This window comes from Lynx rufus, unplaced genomic scaffold (genome assembly GCF_022079265.1).
Source record: "Lynx rufus isolate CCGP_SWC_20201006 ecotype Redwood Valley unplaced genomic scaffold, mLynRuf1.p SCAF_11, whole genome shotgun sequence".
Taxonomy (NCBI): domain Eukaryota; kingdom Metazoa; phylum Chordata; class Mammalia; order Carnivora; family Felidae; genus Lynx; species Lynx rufus.
The window spans coordinates 60,264,095-60,282,403 of record NW_025814825.1 but is presented as its reverse complement, the minus strand read 5'-3'; the positions used below and the strand labels follow the sequence as shown (position 1 = coordinate 60,282,403).

Below are 18,309 nucleotides of genomic sequence, written 5' to 3'. Positions count from 1 at the left end.
TTTAAAGGGGGTCATCTGGAAAGAAAAACTTCATGGAAATAAAATATATGGACCAAATAAATTAGAAGAAAACGGATCCAGTGTCTCTTTTGTTTTCCCTCTCTGACTATACAATAGTCAGCAGAGTTCTCAGCAAGTTCTAGGGCTCAGTAAATATTTACTGTATTTAAGCTGAAATGAAATAAGCGGACTAGAACAAACTTAGAATAGGCGGATGTATTCTTGGATAACATCCTTCTGACGTCATCTTGAAAAAGATTGTAATTTTCATGAGAGCTTAGGTGAGAGGAAAACAATGACCCCAAAATGTGGACAAGAGACCCAGCACTTCAGGCAGAATACTGCGGGTCACATAGACGGTTAATAGGTATCCTATATTTTCATAAAACGCTGATGAATTTCGATGCCTCTCGGCTCAGAGACCAGTCTATCACGCAAATGTTTTCCTTCCAGAGGGTGAGGTCCTACTTCCGCGTTGCGCACTTCCAGCACCCTTGCACCGACTAAGAGGACCTCAGGACCAGAGGCTGGAGGGCCGGGGAGTTCTCCCCACGTGACACCGAGCCACCCTCCTCCTCTAAGGTCCAGCCATCTTTTCCGACGTTTTACAAGGAACAGGCGGCTGCGGTCAAACATTGCAAAACTCTGCGATTTACATGCCGCTCGCGCTGCTATTCTCTGGGCGCCTCGCCCTCCCATCCCGTGGCGCAAAAGCCTGTGGGCGTGCAGGCGGCGCGCCGCGATCCCTTTCAGCGCGACCGGCCAAGTGCTTGCCCTTGACCCCGCCGTTCAGCCACGCACAATGAAAACTATAAACAACAACAATTTTTGAAAAGTGCGGGGAAGCGCCTCTGCCTCCCGCGCTTTCTTTGCCGAGTCTCCAGCCTCAGATCCCTGCTCAGCCGAATCGTCTCTTTTCGGCGCCCGGTTCCCGCGCCGCGAGGGACGCTCAAGTGTGCCACCGGCTTCGGAACTGTGAGCGGCTGCAAGCCTGTCGCGCCAGGCTAAGGGACGAGCAAAGCGGGCTCTTTACCTGGTTCAGGCAGCGCCACCCCACCTGACCTTCGCCCTCGGAAGGAGGCTCGCGGCACGGGTTGCACGACGTCGCAGGGCGCCCTGTTGCGGACCAGCCCAAGGCGCTCCTAGTGCTGGGTAGATACTGAGTCCCGGGAGGCAGCGCTTCAGCAGTGAGGCTCCCGGCCTTTGTCCCTCTCCGCGCGGGCTCCGGAGCTGGATTCCCGTCCAGGTGCACCGTGGCCTGAGCCAGGACTCTGGGCATCAAGGGAGTGGAAGGGGGTGCAGCTCCAGCCCACGTGCCGCCTCGGCGGCGCCAAGGTCGCCACCTTTAACCCCTGACCCCGGTCCCACCCTCCACGTGGGGAGACCCGGCCTCTGCTGTCGCACGCTTCCACCAAAAACGAAGAAAAGCCGCGCGTCAGCACGCTGGGCAATCAATCTCACCAAAGTTGGCAACGATGCTTAAAATGTTTTATTTTTTTTTCCTCTTTAAAAATATTTACAGATCTGAAATCTCCCCCTTTCGCCCCTACCCATCCTCGGGACGAGGGAAACGAAAAGGGGCGTTGAGCTCATTGTCCAAAGCCCCCCGCTGGCTTGGCCGGCTGCGTGTGCATGTACCTACATACAGGTGTCTATATGGGGTGAGGAGTGTACCTGGCTTGGTTGGCGTTTTTCTGATATTTCTTTTCTACCGGTCACTGTCGATCTGGCCGAAACCCCCTTTCCCACCACCACCCGAGGACATCCCCTCCGACATGGTTTTCAAAGCGTACTGGTTTTGGGGGGCGGGGGGGGTGGGGAGGCGAGAGCAGGCGATGTGGCTGGAGAAAAGGCCGATAAATACCCGAAACGCTCGAAACGAAAAGTAGGGCAGAGGCCATAAATAAGAGATAACGAATACACATGGTGTATTTCTTAATATTTCCGGCCGCAGCCCGCCCCGCGCCGGGGCCCCGGGGAGCGCGGCGCGGGGCCGGCGGCCGCTCAGTAGTCGAGCTTGTTGTAGAGGTTGTAGAGAGGTAAGGCCGAGAGGTTGCCGCCGGGGTAGTAGAGCGGCGCCGGGAAGGCGAGCGAGCGCGGCACCGGCACCCGCAGCAGCGAGCTGTCCCGGAACACCAGCGGCATCCCCACCAGAGTCTGCGCCGACGCGTGCGCCATGTTGGCCGCCTCCAGCTCGGCCGAGAGCTGCCGCTTCCACTTGTTGCGGCGGTTCTGGAACCAAGTCTTGACCTGGGTCTCGGTGAGCTGCAGGCTGGAGGCGAGGCAGGCGCGCTCCGAGCTGCTCAGGTAGCGCTTCATGTCGAAGGTGGACTCGAGCTGGTACACCTGGCTGCGCGAGAAGACCGTGCGCGTCTTCTTCTTGGCGGCGCCCGCCTGCCGCTCGGCGCCGCCGTCCCGCGGCCGCTCGGGCCCTGGCGACGGCGAGCCCGCGGGCAGGAGCCTCTCTTTCTCTTCCTTAAAGTCCGGGTGCGAAGGAGAGAGGAAAGGCGTGCGCTCCGAGCTCGCGGGCCCCGCGCCTCCGCTGCCCTTGGGGGTACCTGGGGAGTGAGAACAGACAGGAGGGCATGGAGTTGGGGAGCCTCAGAAAGCCCCAGCTCTGGCCAGGACCCGGGGTGGGAGGGCGGGGGTGGTGATGGGGGCGGGGGGTGCGGCCGGCGGCTGCAGCCTTGGTCCCAACCCCTTTCTCTTCTCCCTCTCGCCGGAACCCGAAGCCCAGCACCCTGGCCTTGGAAAGCAGCGGGAGAGGGATCCAGCCGCTTCGAGTCTGGGGTCTCGGTGCCCCCAGCTTCGTGAAAGGACGTGTGGCAACAGGGGGAGGAGGTCTGGACGGTGGGGGGGGGAGGGGGACATTAGCATCATTTTAAAAGGTGATTTTGCCTTGTAATAACTGAGCTGGCAGAGTTCCCCGAGCTTTATAGTATGGCATCATTTCACAGGCCGTTTGTTCGGAAATCACGCTAAGGACTAACGCGGGGCTCCCCTCTGTCAGATGTTGTAAAGAGGAACCGTCTCTGAAAGGCACCATTGTCAATCATCTTGGAGTGGTAATCAGGCCCAGGGTGGGGGGCGGGGAGGGAGGGAGAGGAGAAAAAAGACGCTGGAAGAGATTGCGGTAGAGACAGACGGACCGCTGGCACCCGACTTCCAGACCTCTTGCTCGGAGAGTATCCGACCGATGTACGAGGGGGATGTTGAGGGCAGAGCCGTGTGTGCGGCCGGCCCTGTACCCAGCCCGCTGTGCTACACTCTCCCTCCAACCCAACCTTCTCCAAGACCGCGCCGCGCGAGGTCTGTGTTCCCAGTCACCTCCCGGGCCCCCTCCGGGAGGAGGAGACAACAACGCGCGCGTCCCCTCCCCTCCTCCCTCGACCCTGGGCGGCCGGGGCTCTGGCCAGAGGGGGCCTGGACCCCGGCACAGCTTCCCGCCCCTAGAGCTTGCTCGCGGCCGACCCGGCGGCGTGAGATCCTTACCCAGGCAAGGAAAGGGGATGGGGGGGTGATGCTTGGAGCCCGGCTCCTTGGGGCCGTGCGGGTCTGGGCAGAAGCAGGCAGGTGCCTTCCAGCCGTCGTCCGGCTCCTCCTCCTCCGAGGACACGGACAGGCTGCGCTTCCTGGCCGGCCAGCCGGCGGGCTCCCGTGGCACCTCGGAGGGGCCCCCGCCCAGGATGGACTGAATGGTGAAGCTGGAGACGCCGCCGGCCGCCGGACACCCCTTGCCTGCATCTTCCTTGCTGCCCATCCTGGGTTCATAAGAAATCGGAGGAAACCAAGAACTCCCTTTAGAGACGATCTGGGTGGAAGGTGGTGCAGGCAGGCAGGCGGGGGGAGGGGCGGGGAGGGGAGCCAGGGGGAGGGGGCGGCGAAGCTGGTGAGGCGTCCCCTTTGCGCGGGGGACACGCGGGCACAGGATGGCTGCGCGGGGATCCTTGCCCGCCCGACTCTGGGTGCGCCCGCCCAGCCCCGGCGCGAATGCCCCTTCCTTGCCCGCCAGCTCGCGGGGTCTCCGCCGGCGCGGAGGTGGCGCGGCCTCATTTGCATAGAGGTTACCCCGACGCGGCCAATCGCAGCGCCGCCGAGCGGCCCCGGAAATTTTCAAAAAGCCCAGGCCCGGCACGCAGCGACTGTGCGCCCCGGAGCGCGCCGAGAACCCGGCGGGCATCAGCTGTGTGCATCCAGGGACAGCCGGGCAGAAAGCAGCATAGATTCCAGCCCCAGGTTCCTGGCCGCTGTGGCGACTCTGACCACTCGGACTCCGGCCCTCTTGAGGGGCAGGGGCAGCGCGGGGCTCCGAGCTGGAGCGGCCCGACGCCTCCCTCAGGCGACGGTCCTCGCACCGCCGGAGGAGCTGGTACAGGCTGCTCCAAGATCCTCCCTACCCTCCCACCCCTCCGGCCCCGGACCGGCAGGCAGAGCCGGCGCCCCGCAGACCGCTGCGCCCGGCGCGGGAGGGAGGGGGCGTTAAGAGCATGCGCTTCCGAACTGATGCCCTCCCTGGGACCCTAACTGGCAGGCCCGGGGCAGACAACTTCTGACCATCCCAGCCTACAGGTCCCACCCCTGCGGCAGATCCTTGGGGGTGTGGAGGAGAGACCTACATCTTGTGGCAACACATCCTGCTTCACGTCCCGGCCCCACCATTTACAGACTGCGAACCAGGACGAGTCAGAGCCTCACCGCCCTCCCTGGCGGAAATGAACTTCTCATTAGCCTCTCCCCCTTTCTCCTGTTTTGAGGATGTCCTTAGATAGGGATGGAAAGCTGCAGAAAGCCCAGGAGACCTAGGAGCTCATAGTAGGGACTCAGTAAACTTTTGCTGAATAGCCCACAGCCCACTCTCTATTTCACAAGTTTCTGGGTTTGTTTGTTTGTTTGTTTGGCAAATATTGCAGGTCACAGAATTGCTGCAGAGACAGAGGCGCTTTGATGCTGGGAAAAGGAGAAAGAGGTGAGAACGGGTCATGATTTTAGAATTCGGCAAAGTCCATTCAAATCTCATCTGGGTGACCTTGAACATGACACTAAAACCTTCTGAGCCTGGATTTCCTCCTTTCCTAAACTTGGGGGAAGAAATGCCTACCTGGAAGAAGTTACAGTTAGGTCTGCATGGCCAACTCCGAGGCGGCGAGGGGTAAGTGCTCAATAAACCGTGTTTCCTTCCCTCCTCCTGGCGACCTCTGAGCCCTGGTTCTTGCCCCTTTAATTCCCTATCAGCTGTTATTGGACCTCGAAGCAGCCAGGCGCAGGCAAAACATTACAGGGGCACGGTTGTCTACACAAGCTGAGAGGAAAGGAAGGTGAAGTAAGGCCCCGAGGCACTCAGGCAACACCAGCTCGGTTTGCGACCCCAGGACCGCTCCACCAAGAGCTCTTGGGAGCCCCCTGCCCCTAAGATATTCCCCCAAATGCCACCAAGGTGATAGGAGACTCTGGAATCAGTCCCCACAAATGTCCAGACGCTGCACCATGACGGTGCAGTTCCCTCCTCGCCCGCGCCGCGCGGGGTTATTGAGTAAAGCGCTTATAATATCATTAGCCTCGGTGAGTTACCGACTGCAGCCCTACCCGTGGCAGAACCTCTCGCTACTTAACTCCTCGAAGGGCTCGTTAATGGGCTAATTGATTAGGAGTCGGCGGAGCAGCCGAGCAGGGGCAGGCGAGGGGGTGGGGGCTAGGGGCTGTGCGCCACGGCCCGGGAGGCCGGCGAGGGGCAGGTGCCGGCCTCCGTCACCGCATTAACCTCTTCAGGGCTCGGCGGCGGGGTCGAGACACATTACAAATGGTCAGCTTTAATCATGGTGTCAGCTCATTAACCCGGAAGGACCCGGCGCTGAAATACAATTTGTGCGTCCTCTGCGCGGCCGCGGCACAAGCTCCAGGGCCACGTCGCGGCCTGTCCCGCGCGCTCCCGCATGGCTGAGGGACAGAGGGGAGGTTCCTGGAAAGACACAGCCGACTCTCAGCCGCCTGCGGCCTTTCTGCCTCCTCAAACACCCTGAGTGGGCGTTATCTCCTGGCCTTAGCCAAGGCTACCCTAAGGGAAATTGGCCAGCCCAGGGAGTAGAACCCACCACTCTCTGGGGAAGAAAGCAGAGTTGGGGGGGGGGCGGGTGTTGATTGGACCCTTCCAAATTAGTAAATACCTGGTGCCAGCAACCTGGAACACGCCGGGAGCCTCCCATCATTCTTCACGTTAATCCTCATAGCCAACCTGTGGTGCAGATCTTTAACCCCATTGTACAGGCGGCGAAACTGAGGCTCCCGGGGGGGAAAAGTGACCAGCCCAGGCAGAGTAACCAAGATTGAAGCTCAAGGTTGTTCCACTGCCAATACCAGGCCCTTGGGAGGGGGCGAGGTGTGGAGCAGACGTTGGTATGGAGTCCGTGAGGACCTCAGCTATCTTCAGAGCACGGGGTCAAGGGCCCACGGGGTTGGCCTCTGCCAGGGCAGGGACCCTAAGAGGTGGCGGCAGGGCTCTGGGGTAGGCTTCAGAGATGCAACTCCAAGACCGGAAGCAGCGAGGGACTGAGCTCAGGTGGGGAGGGGTGTGAGCTGACCCATGCAGCCTGGTTTGAGGACTCAAAACTAGGAAACCACGCAGCCCCACGACCCCACAACTTTGCCCCCACCTCCACCCCCACCCCAGGCTAATTTGGGAGGTCAAAAGGAGCCATCTGGCCTGGTACTCTGCTTGCACCCTACTTTCTCTCGCATTGACCGTCTGGTCTACACAGAGGTGCGCTACAACTGAGTCCTGCGTAGCTTCTATCACCTGCACACCCCGCACTTCTTCACGCGCACGCACTGAGCTGTGCGCACGCACTGAGCTGTACGCACGCGCTTGCATAAACGGTTACGCGTTCACACGCATTGAGGCAGCAAACGTTCTCTGAGCTCTGACTAGTGCGCGCGCACACACGCGCGCGCGCACACTCACACTCTACACTTAGCCAAGGAAGTGATGGTGGCAGCAGGACGGAGGCCGGGAGGCCGTGGCGGAGACCAGCGGACTCCCAGCTCTGCTACCCGAAGGACTCTCCTCTAGGCTCTCCTCTGCTATTCTGAACGGGTCACCTGCGTTGTCTTCCGCCCCCCCACCCCGTGCACTGACCGCAGTCACACCGTAGGGGCCGGAAGGCCAAGACTAGATCTTCCCACCATCCCTTTGGGGCATCCGGGGGTCCCCGAGACATCACCCAGAGCTCAAAGGCCCAGACGCCCTCTCCTGGGCCCAGCACAGCTGTAAAACACACTCCCAGGAACCCTTAGCTCCAGGAACCAGCACCCACAGACACCCATTCTCTCTGCCCTCGAGTGTAGCAATCGTTCAACTCCGCACCACCTCCCACCCCACCCATCGGAGTCTCGGGATAGCTCCGCCCCTCCCTGCTCCATTCAGATTAACCGCGGAAACTCTGGGCTCTGGCCCCTCCTCATTTTGGGGATCGCTCCCTCCCTAGGAATTAGACACAACCGGGTTCCAAGGAATGATAAACTTTCCGAGATTGAAAGGACGCTTAAAGTTTAGGTCTCCAGATTATGCCACTGCTCAATATTAAAGCGGCCCAGAGCAAACTTGCCGAGCCTAATAAAAATTGATCCTCTCTGCTCTGCAGCAGTTGGGAAATAGGCTGGCTGAGCCGAGTAATAGTGGAAGAAGGCTCCCTCCGAAATGACAGATGAAGTCATAAACAAGTTTGATCTTGGAATCAAGCTTCGATAAATATTAAACACAGTCTGCCCCCCCACCTTTACGGGACTGGATTATGATATATGGCGCGTCCAAACTTTAAAATAAGGAAATACCAGAGAAAATGATCTCAATAAATTTTCTAAGTATAAACGTTGATTATGTTTCGATTTTCATTCAAGGACCTCTGCTGTTCGTTCTTTGGTGCAAATGACATCTCGCAATAGGCTTTTGGGGAAAAGGGCTCCCTATTTGAAAAAGAGAGCCCCAGAGGTGTACAATTTATGTAATCTGCGGCTGGAAAATGAATTGTGTAATTTATTGGAAAACAGAAAGTCATGAAGATTGGATCAGCATAGCCGAGCCCCGACACCGCCCCCCCCCCACATCCATCAAGTTCCAATTAACAGCCTAACCAGAGAGCTTTAATGGGTTTCCAATCTAGTGGCCTGATAGACTCATCAATTCCTCTGGGAGAAATTAAGAAAATCGACCGCCCCTTGGCGACGCAGTGTCATTCCTTTCTGCAACTATATGTCAAATTAAAAACACAATTAAAATTTAAACTGTTTCAATCAAAGGGTGCCCTGCAACCTATGTTTCACTTAATAGAACTTTGATGAAAATCTGATGCGTGCACTCCATCACCACGGGGGGCGAGGGCGGCGAAGGAGCTCAGGAGAGAAGGGGATTCTTTCTATTTCTTTAAGACATTTGCGCTCGGGTGAGGCACACCAGGTGACTCCACCTGACCGCTCCTAAGTGATGGGCGCAACGCGCTCTCCCGGGCGCTCGCTCGGTCGCTCTACACCTCAACCCCAGCTCTTTTTCCTCTTCTTCCACCGCAGCCAGAAGGAATCCTTCTGGAACCCCAGAAGGGACCCAGATTGTGGGCAGTTTCTCCCGGCAGATTCGTCTGGAGCAGCAACCAAGGAAGGGTTTGGGCGAGTACAACCCTTGTGCACCTCCTGGGAACTCTCCAACGAGGCACGCAGCCTCCAGCTATCCCTTGCCTCAGGTCTCCGAAACTGCCCGACGCTTGCGTGAAGGTCTACCGGATCGTAGAGGCACGACAAGGGTGGGAAGAAATCCCAGGCGGTTAAATGGACCCCGGGGAGAGCTAGGACTGCGCTGCCGTCTGAGACCAGATTCTCCAGAAGCTGCCGCTCCCCACCCGAGCAGCCTTTAGGGTACTTCCACAGGAGGGGCTCACACTCCGGGACGAGCGCACCCAAATCTCAACTCGAGATCCGGGTCCGAGCACCAGGCAGGGCTCCAAAGTACAGCCGGCCTAGCTATCTTTTGCGACCTTTTCCTCTCTTTCGTCACCCATCCAACCCCCAGTTGTTTATAGATCAAAGGGTCAACATCCGCCCGGCACACCTCGACCGGGGCACGTGCACCCTGGCGCGCACACTTCCAGAGGCGTACGCCGGGACGCACGGATCTCTCGCACCCAGGAGCCTGGGAGAGCGGGCAGGCAGGGCGAGGTGGTGGGCAGAGAGTGGGCGGGAAGCCTGGAGGAGGAGCCTGGCGGATTGCCTCCTCGGGGCCACGTGTCCGCGCCCTGGCAGGAGTAGTCCCCCGAGCTTGCCCAGCTGCGCTCCGGATCCCAAGAGGGGATTTCTATGGAGCCCAGGGTTCTTGCACCCTGACTCCATCTTGGCGACCCAGTGGAGGCATCTTTTCCTAGCTGCTTTGCAGAGTCTGGTTTTAGATAGCTAAGGGGAGAGGCCCTCTGGATGGGTCACCGGGCCGCGGGGCGTGGAAAACCGAGAGAGGTGGGGCAAAATGGAGTCTCGGAGGCGGGCAGTTAAGTCTGCACCCCGCAGCGCCCCTCGAGGGAAGTTGAGGTGCCCCGCGCACACGCAAGGGCGCGTCGCGCCGGCTTGGGGAGCCCAACAACGCGAGGCCTCGCCAAAGCTCCCAAAGGCCAAAGGCTGCGCAGCCCTCGGACCCCGCTCCCATCGCCCAGGCCCTAGCTGGCCCAGCGTGCGCCCGCCCGCAGAAGAGAAAGCACATCTCACCGACCTTGCCTTCTCTTCCTTTCTTCGGGCTCTACCCTCCAAGACGCGCGCTCTGGGAGCGAGGAGAGGACGGCGCTCTGGGGTTCTCGCGGCGGGGCCTCCGGCTCTGGCGTGCCGGGAGCCTGCCAGGAGGACGTCCCGGCTCAGAATGAGCGCCCAGTGGCGGGTGGGGGGGCAGTTTATATCTGTCCTGCTATTGTTTGATGTACACACACCCGCTCTATTTACTACCAAATAAAAGAAATACATCTGTGTTGCCAACAGAAACAGCTTGCGCGCTGGCTGTGCCGTCTCCCAGGGCCCGGAGGCGATCGAGGGCGCTCAGAGTGGCAGAGCCCCACATTGTGGGGACCTCGGCTCCGAGTTAGGTCCCAGCCCATAGGAGTATGGGAGTCCGTGGTGGGGTGTTGGCAGGCTCCGCTAGTTTGTCCCAGATGGGAGAGGAGGAATGCACGAGGCATTCCTGCTGGAAGGATTTCAGGCTTGCCTTATGTAGCAAGGGATTCTACCCAGTTTGCCTTACTTAGCCTGAGGCTGTAGAGAAAACCAGCTGCCCAGGGTCCCCTCAAACAAGGTGTGCCTGACTTTGTGTGTTAGCGATAGCTGTGATGATGAACACATATGTGGGTGGGTGTACCGCAAGCACCTGGGTATGGTGTTCATTAGGGTCTATCTAATGTGTTCATGTGTGGGGCGAGTGTTTATATCACACGGGAGTGTCCCCTATGTGTGGTTTGCTGGTGTGTCTATTTGGGTGATGCAGAAAGACAGTGTCATTTGCACTGATTTGAGGACTGACAGGGAGTGCAGATAGGGAAGGGTCTGAAGTCAGGGTAGGTGGAGAGAAGGCTAGGTTCTGCGATGGGGGGGGGGATTGAATGGATAAAATCCGGAGTGTTGGTTCAGTGTCCTAGGGTAGGGGACAGGGGCTGCCCTGGCATCCTGCAATGGAATGTCCTGGAGGAATTGGGTAGATGCACGGTGGCTCCTTCAGACACCCCCCCCCTCTGCTGAGGGGTTCCAGCAACTCCCGGCAATCCCTGCGGAGGCAGGGGTGGGGAGGGGCATTCTTTGTAGGGGAAGATGACCCCAACAAGCTCTTGGGGTGTGACAGTCCCACCAAGAGCTTTCTTGGACTCTGGGGACACTAAGGCCTCAGAAAGCCCTGCAGTAGAGCCGAGGATGCTTCCTGTGTAGAGCAATGCATGGTGCCCCCACACTCTGGCACAATTCTTTCTCTTGCATTGGGAGAAATACCACCACTCCGACTTGACAGGAGGGAGGTGGAAGTTTCCCGCCTGGGCCAGCCTCAGGCTCACACAGCGGCCAGTCCCTGGAGGTGGCCAGATGACCCTTCTCCCTTAGGGCAGGCACGGTGGCTGGGGGAGGGAGGGGGTGGGAACACGTGGGTGCAGGGCAGCGGAGCTCCCCATAGGAGGGAGAGAGAGAGACGGGGAGAGCAGGACAAAGGATAAACGCTGCATATGGGGAACCAGTTATTTCTCGACTTGGTAAAGACTGGGTCAGTCAAGAACCGTTTTCTAGAATCCAAACACAAATAAAGAAGTATTTTCTTGGCATTTGATAGCATCGTGTTCTGGCTGTAAAAATCTAAGGATGTGTTTGCTATTGCAACATTATTTTTAATGAGCTGTTATTGGCCTGTCCCACAGTTAGTATTGCCAACAGTAAAAGGCATCACTGTGTTTTCAGGTAACACAAGGAACAACATATTTTGACCCTGAATTTCTGTTTATTTTTCATTTACGACACATGCCCTCGTTTTTATTCCAAACCACAGGGAAATAAAGGGAGATCTATCTTCACTGAGGTTCAGGCTAAAATTGTGCCATAAATACGCATGCCAGTTTATTTGGGGGCAGTTTCCCATCAGTAGAAAACGACACCCAACATTTCAGCCACAGCAGACTCAACTGTGTGGATTGGGTTTGAAGAACCCAGCAAAGCGCTGGGAGAGGGAATGCGAGCGCGTGCAGGCGCTCCCCAGCGGACGCGCCGGGCGGTGTGCTCTTCGGCATCTTGACCGTCTACAGGTTCTTCATCTCCCCCTTCTGGCTCCCCAGCTTCAGACTTGCCCTGCCTGGAGTCGGGCGTACGGACCCCAAGCTCTAAGGCAGGCAGCCGCGCGGTCGGCGAGGAGCGCGCAGGCACCTGCTTCCGCCCGCAGACACGCGCTGCGCTGGGGCTCCCCGAGCGCCGCGCCTCCGCTGGCCGCGCACCGAGCGCGTGGGAACCGCCAGCGCTGCGCTTTCTGGCATGGGCCGGGGTGGGGGCAGAAGACCAGAGAGGCCGCCGCTGAGGTGTCGGGCGCCCGTGGACAGAAAAGGGTCTGGCCGGGAGGAGACAAGGTCCTTTCAGTGGCCGCGGCCACAGTTGGGTGGTCTCTGTTCCCCGACCGGGACCGCGCGCATACCCGAGCCGCCCCGAGAGCCGCAGCTCCTCAAGGCTGGCGGAGGCCTCCCTGTCCGGGAGCTGGCAGCCGCCTTCTCTAGGGCCCTCTCGCGATCCGGCCTCTCCCAGCTGGACTTCGCGACCCGCCTCGGCCACAGCTAAATTCTAAGTCCACCCCCTTCTTTCCTCCCCCCGGCCCCCCGCCCCTGGCTGCAACCGAGCCCACCGCGTTGCAGGCCCGCTGACGAATGCCTAGGAATGTCCTGCCCAGAATCTCGGGGCTTCTGAAGGGACCGTGGCCTGGGAACGGAACACGAGGCTGTAGCACAGCGTTCAGAAATTTATCAGCCATCTCGGAGCTGGCGGCGGCCGCTTCGCTCAATTTCTCAAACTAGATAAGCCTAGGTCCTCGCCCCGCGTTACCCTCTGAGCGCAGGGCTCTGCAGGCTTCGAAAAACACTGGGGAGAGCGCAGCCCTGGTCGGGAACAAAGCCGCCTCTGTCTCTGCCGCCTCCTGGATTACGGGGATGTGCGTCCAGCTCGGACTCCGCGAGCGCAGAGGCAGCCAGAGAGCGAGGCAGAAAAGGCTTCCAGAGACACCTGCCCTGCGGAAAATCGTCCGAAGTTTACACACTCTAGCGACACGAAACGCTTCGCTTTTCTTTTCTTTTTAATTAATTCGATTTCACGACAACAGTAAATGTAACAATATTTTGTGGGCTTTTTTTCTCTTTTTCTTAAAAAGGGACTGAACCCGGGTAGTGGCGAGGGAGATGGGGGGCAGGGCGGGGAGAACACCAAGCTATTGCAGAACAACAGGTGTAGCCGACAAAAAGAAAACAGATTGGGGGCCAGAGCCAGGAGCCCTGTGGAATTGAGGGTGAACTTTACAAGAAATCTGTACATATATCAAATAAGTTAAAATTCTCCTAAGTTGATTGTCCTTCACTTAAAGCGCTCCAGTATGCGTATCTCACTCCTTTGAGCATTGCTACCTATCTCTGTTTCTTTCCTCCCCTCCCTTTCCCCTTCTTAATTTTCTCCTAAACCAATGTCCAAGATTACACAGTGAAAACGTCTGCTTCTCTCCCTGGAGAAAGAGGCAGGGCTCTCAGGAAATTTTGTACAATATTGCACAGCTCGAAAGTACAACAGTTACAGCAGAACAAAAAGGTAGGGGGAGAGGCTAAAAGACAGATTTTTTTTTTTAAATATTGGATGGACTTTCTCGAAACAGGGCACAAAGCAATACTAGTAATAATAATAATTTACCAACAAATGAAATCCCCAAAATAAATGCTATTAATAAATAAGACCACTCACACCGGGCCAGATGTGGAGCTGTTTCAATAATCAGAAGTCTGCTTGAGGCCTGTCTTATCTTTTCCCTTTAAACATTTAGAGAATCGTTCAGTCACGAAGCGGGACAGATAAAGAGGTCACCTGTGACACACCTCTGCTGGAAAAGTGGCCTGAGTCGGGGTTCCTCCCAGAGGCTGCTCAGATTCTGAAAATTAGGGAGGCTAACTGGAGGTGGAGAGGAAGAACCACACCCAGAAATCCAGGAATGAAAGTACCACAAGTTGAATTCTCTCTCTCTCTCTCTCTCTCTGGACTTCTGAAAATAGTTATATATAAAAAAAAAAAAGAAGAAGAAGCTAAGGGGGTTACGTTTCTGGGGCTTATTTCTCTAAAAATAAAACCAAAAAACCACAGCGCAATGCAAATTTGGGGAGAAGTGCTGCACCTTTTACATCTTTCAGCCAGCCGAAATCTTCGACCCGGGAATTTTGTCTTTTTCCTGCTCTTTCTTAATATAACCAAAACCAAAAGCAAGAGGAGAAGCGCCTCAAATCCATTAGGGGTGAATTGCACGAAAATGCATTGCAAATACTTACAAAACGCTACCGATTGGGGGAGGGGAGGCCGGGGCCGCGCGCCCAAGCCCCGGTTCCCGAAGGCCGCTGGACGTCTCGGCGCCCTCGGCCCGGCCCAGTCTCCTCCGGGATCTGGGAAGGCGGCCGGGCGCTCCCTCCCCCTCCCCTGTCGGGCCTCAGACTGGCCTTAGCAGCGGCACGGACGAGACCACCGGGTGCGAGTAGTATACGGGGTGCGGGAAGGTGAGCAGCGGCTGGCTGACGGGCACCGGGGCCCCCGCGGCCGCGGCCGCCGCGCCGTCGGCCGCCGAGTTCTCGTGGTAGAGGATGGGCACCCGCACGATGCGCTGCGCCGCCGCGTGGCTCAGGTTGGCCGCCTCCAGCTCGGCCGCCAGCTGCCGCTTCCACTTGTTGCGGCGGTTCTGGAACCAGATCTTGACCTGCGTCTCGGTGAGGTGCAGCGACGCGGCCAGGCCGGCGCGCTCCGAGCTGCTCAGGTAGCGCTTCATGTCGAAGGTGGACTCGAGCTGGAAGACCTGGCTGCGCGAGAAGACCGTGCGCGTCTTCTTTTTGCGGCACGCGGGCTTCTTCTCGGGGCTCTCGGCGCCCTTCTTCCAGTCCTCCGCGCCCGGCGTCGCTGCCGCCGCCCCCACGCTCGCCCCGGCCGCTCCCGGAGCGGCCTCGCCTTCCTTCTTGCCTTCCTCCGAGTCGCTCTCCTCCAAAATGATCTCGTCCGGGCTCTTGGAGTCTAGCTCCTTGTGGTCGGGGTCGGCCTTGAGCAGTGGCTCCGGGGAGTCGCGATCGGTTCCCGAGGCGGGGGAGGAGTCTCGCAGGAGGGCCTTCTCCGAAGCTGGGGAGAGACAGACAGACGGACGCGCGCACACGCACACCGAAACAGCCTTCAGAGAGGCCTGGCGCCTGGGGGCCGCAGGCTCAATCCGCGGTAGCCTCTGGGCCCCAGGCCTCGAGGCCTCTCCGTTCCCATGGGCCTCCTTCCCGGCTGGGCCGGGGCAGGGGCTCCGCGCCCTGGGATCCCCTTCCTCCCGAGGGCAGGCGACAGACCCGGACAGACCCGGTGGCGGCGCAGCCACTTCCTTTCTTTCCCTCAGCTCCCCCGCCAGGGGCCCACGGAGAGATTCTCCTCTGGCTTGGGCCCCACCGGCTCACTCCCTCCATCCAGGCCCTGTCCCCAGTCGCAGCCGGCTGAAGCCTCCGCGTTCATACCCCAGGCCACTTGTCCCGGGAAGCGCCGCGCCCCCGGCTCCAATTCCAACCTCTTTTCTCACCAAGTGGGACTGGATTCCCTGGCAGCGCAACAGAGCGCGCGGGCGGTAGGTGCAAGCCCGGGGCCGGAGGAAGTTGGCCAAACAGCGGGTTGGAGGGTGCAGGGGTCCCAGGGTTGCGGTGGGAGGCAGCGCGGGGCGGGGATGGTACTGGCGCGCAGGGAGGACAAGGAAAGTTCAAAGAGAGGTCGGTACCTTCAGGTCTCGAGAGGTGGCCGCCGGCGGGGGTCAGGGTGTAGGGGTACCACCAGGCCGGGGAGCGCTCCAGGTAGTGCGCGGGCAGGGCAAACCTCTGCGCCGGGATCTCAAAGCGGGGGAAAGCCAGGTCGCCCACCTGCGAGAGCGCGAAGCCCGCGGCGCCCTCCAGAGCCCCCTTGGCCGCAGCGGCGGCGGCGGCGGCCGCGGCGGCGGCGGCGGAGGCCGGCGCGAAGAGCGTCCGTGGGGGCGGCTGCGGCTTAGGGGGTGGCCGGTGGTGGTCTCCGTTGAGCAGGTTCTTGATGGAGAACGGGGACTCCTTGGGCGCGGGAGGTGGGGGCGGCGGCGGCGGGGGCTGCGCGCTAGCCGTGCCAGGGGCGTCCGGCCCGGGCTCCGGCATGGTCCCCTCTCCTCCGGGTCCCGGGGAGGGAGGGATCGGGACGGGCGGGCGGCCGGGCGAGCAGGCGGGCAGCCGGAAATCAGACCATAAACGGAACTCAACTACGGGGCGCAAAGTCGGGGGCCGCCCCAGGCGCAAATCCAGCGGCGGGAGGGCGGGGTGAGGACCCGGCCGGGGCGGGCTCGCATGTGGGAGGGGTGCTGAGGGGCGGGGAGCGGCCCAGCCGCGGCACAGAGGGAGCGAGGCGGCTCGGCGGCGGCTGCAGCTCCCGGGGAGGAGGCGGCGGGAGCAGTCCCCGGCTCGGGGCTGCGTCAATCCGGCGCCGGATGCTAATGATGAAATCAAAATGTCATCCAAGTTAAATGCGGGGAGTATACGGCGATTGGGCGCGTACAATGGCAAATGGGATTAGGCAGGCGAAGGCGCAGCCGAGCCCGGGCCCCGCAGCCGCCTCCACCACCGCCCCCTCCTCGCCTTCGCTCGGATTTTGGCGCTTTGGCTTCGGGCTATAAGAGCCTGCCTGTTATTGGCTTTATATAGTCCAATTAGGCAGCAAATGAGGACAAGCCTATTAGCACAAAAGGATATTGGCTCCCGCTAAAGAGGCACTCGGAGCGCTCGGGCGAGCGCAGGAGGCGAGCGAGGGACGCAGAGCCGGCGGCGCCCCCCGGCCCGGAGCGCACTGACAGCCAAGGCGCCGGGAGCCCGAGCCTTCCTCTGCCCCCTGCAGTTCGGGGACCCGCTTCCAGCCGCCAGGCCTGCGGGAGGGGGAAGGGGCGGGCCCGGCCCGCCCGGGTCACCTCGGGGTTATCCGCGCTCGCAGCTGCGGATCCCCCCTCCCCCAGGGGCTTGACAGGGTCCCGCCGCCCCCACGCAGCTGGAGAGCCACGCAGCCCCGACCTGGGAGGCAGGACACGACCTCCCGCCCTCGGCAAAGTCAGCACTTTCCTACCCTTTGGGGTCCGGCGGCCTCAGCATACTCCCCAAAGCCTGCTAAGGGCGCGGCCACGAAGAGGGGGATTTGGGTTCCCGTCTAATCGTTAGGGAAGGAATCAGGGTGTAAGTCCTTGGACTGCATCAGCGGGCTCAGGAATCAGCGTGGCCTTGGCCTTTGGCCCTGGGAAACCGAAGAGCGAGCCTTTCCTCTGGAGCAGGAGTGGGTGTGAGCGTCTGTGCACCTGCGGGTGCGCGCAAAACGGGCCGACACCCGCGCGTCACTTGGTGGGGCTACTGGGGCAGCAGCGTCGCGGCACCTACGGCTACGCTCCGAAGGGCGCTCCTCTTCTCTGGCCCGGGGCCCAGAAGACAGCACTTTCTCCCGGGAAGTCTCTCCCGCCGGCGCTTAACAGCGGCAATGCGAACCGAAGGCACAGCGGCGCACCTTGCTCAGCCCTGGCGGTGGCAGCGGCACCGCAGCGTGTCCCCCAGGACCGCCGAGTCCCTAGAGAACCCCGCTGGGCCTCTGAGGGACAGCTGGGGGAAGATCACTCTACTCCATCGGTTTAAAAAGCAACTCCCCAGGTTGCACAAGAAGCCTGTAAGGCAGGCATTTAAGACTCTAGATTTAAGCATCAAATAAAGTAGAATTGCTTGTGGGGTCCCTTCCCGAGAGACAGCTCTCTGGTCAGAGAAAGGCGGCGAAGTGGCCATCACTCCCCTCCAACCATCGTGAGCTTTCATGCACCCAACGTGTTTTCATGGCCCCTTCACTTCCCCATTGCCTTATTGGCAGATGCATTGGCCAGATGCAACCGCTTTGGTTCCGCGGTTGAGAACTGGGTTTGTATTATTATTTTCTGATCCGGGGCTTCAGACCCCGCACCGCCCCCCAAATCTCGATGGGCGCATTTAATGCTTCTTTCAGCAAACATTCATCTACCGTAGTGAACCCAATTTTTGCTTTGGGAACCTGGAAGCATTGTAAATGGTACTTCCGTAAACAATCATTATTCTCATTATTATTACTCCCTTGAGTTGGTACGGAGCGTTAATGGAATGCAAAACGCCATACCTTCCAAAATCTGAGTTTGGAAGCAATCACCGCCCTGATTGCCCGCCAAGCAGGGTGGGTCTCACACTTGGGTTTTACAGGTGGAACAGGGCTCCCGGAGAGACTGGGTCAAGGTCACCCAACTGGTGCCGGACACCCAGAAGTCCCTTTTTCCCCAGCTGCAGAAAAAGCTCGTTGCGCGCAGCGCCTACGCAGGTTGGGTGGGCTGGGCTGGGATCGGTCCGCCACGCGGCGGAGCTTGTGACAGAGAGGCCCCTGCGTGTCCTCGCGAGTGTCGTGGGAGCTCTCCTATCCGAAGCGAACGCGTGCAAAGTTGGCTAAAGTTCTGACTCGCGGAAGCCGCCTTTAAACTGAGACGAACAGAAAAGCTGCTCATCCCCCGGGGGAAAAAAAGAA

The 18,309-nt window shown here is 59.5% G+C and overlaps 2 protein-coding genes across 2 annotated transcripts; both read right to left on the bottom strand.

The window, feature by feature from the left end:
* Positions 1 to 2,004: 2,004 nt before the first annotated feature.
* HMX2 (H6 family homeobox 2) lies at positions 2,005 to 3,760 on the bottom strand. Its single transcript, XM_047072751.1, has 2 exons — positions 3,493 to 3,760; positions 2,005 to 2,558 (listed from the first exon to the last, which is right to left on the bottom strand). Exons 1-2 carry the CDS (start codon positions 3,758 to 3,760, stop codon positions 2,005 to 2,007), a joined length of 822 nt encoding a protein of 273 aa, XP_046928707.1.
* A 10,440-nt stretch (positions 3,761 to 14,200) lies between these two features.
* HMX3 (H6 family homeobox 3) lies at positions 14,201 to 15,902 on the bottom strand. The gene is made up of 2 exons (XM_047072750.1): positions 15,503 to 15,902; positions 14,201 to 14,874 (listed from the first exon to the last, which is right to left on the bottom strand). Exons 1-2 carry the CDS (start codon positions 15,900 to 15,902, stop codon positions 14,201 to 14,203), a joined length of 1,074 nt encoding a protein of 357 aa, XP_046928706.1.
* Between the last annotated feature and the right edge of the window lie 2,407 nt (positions 15,903 to 18,309).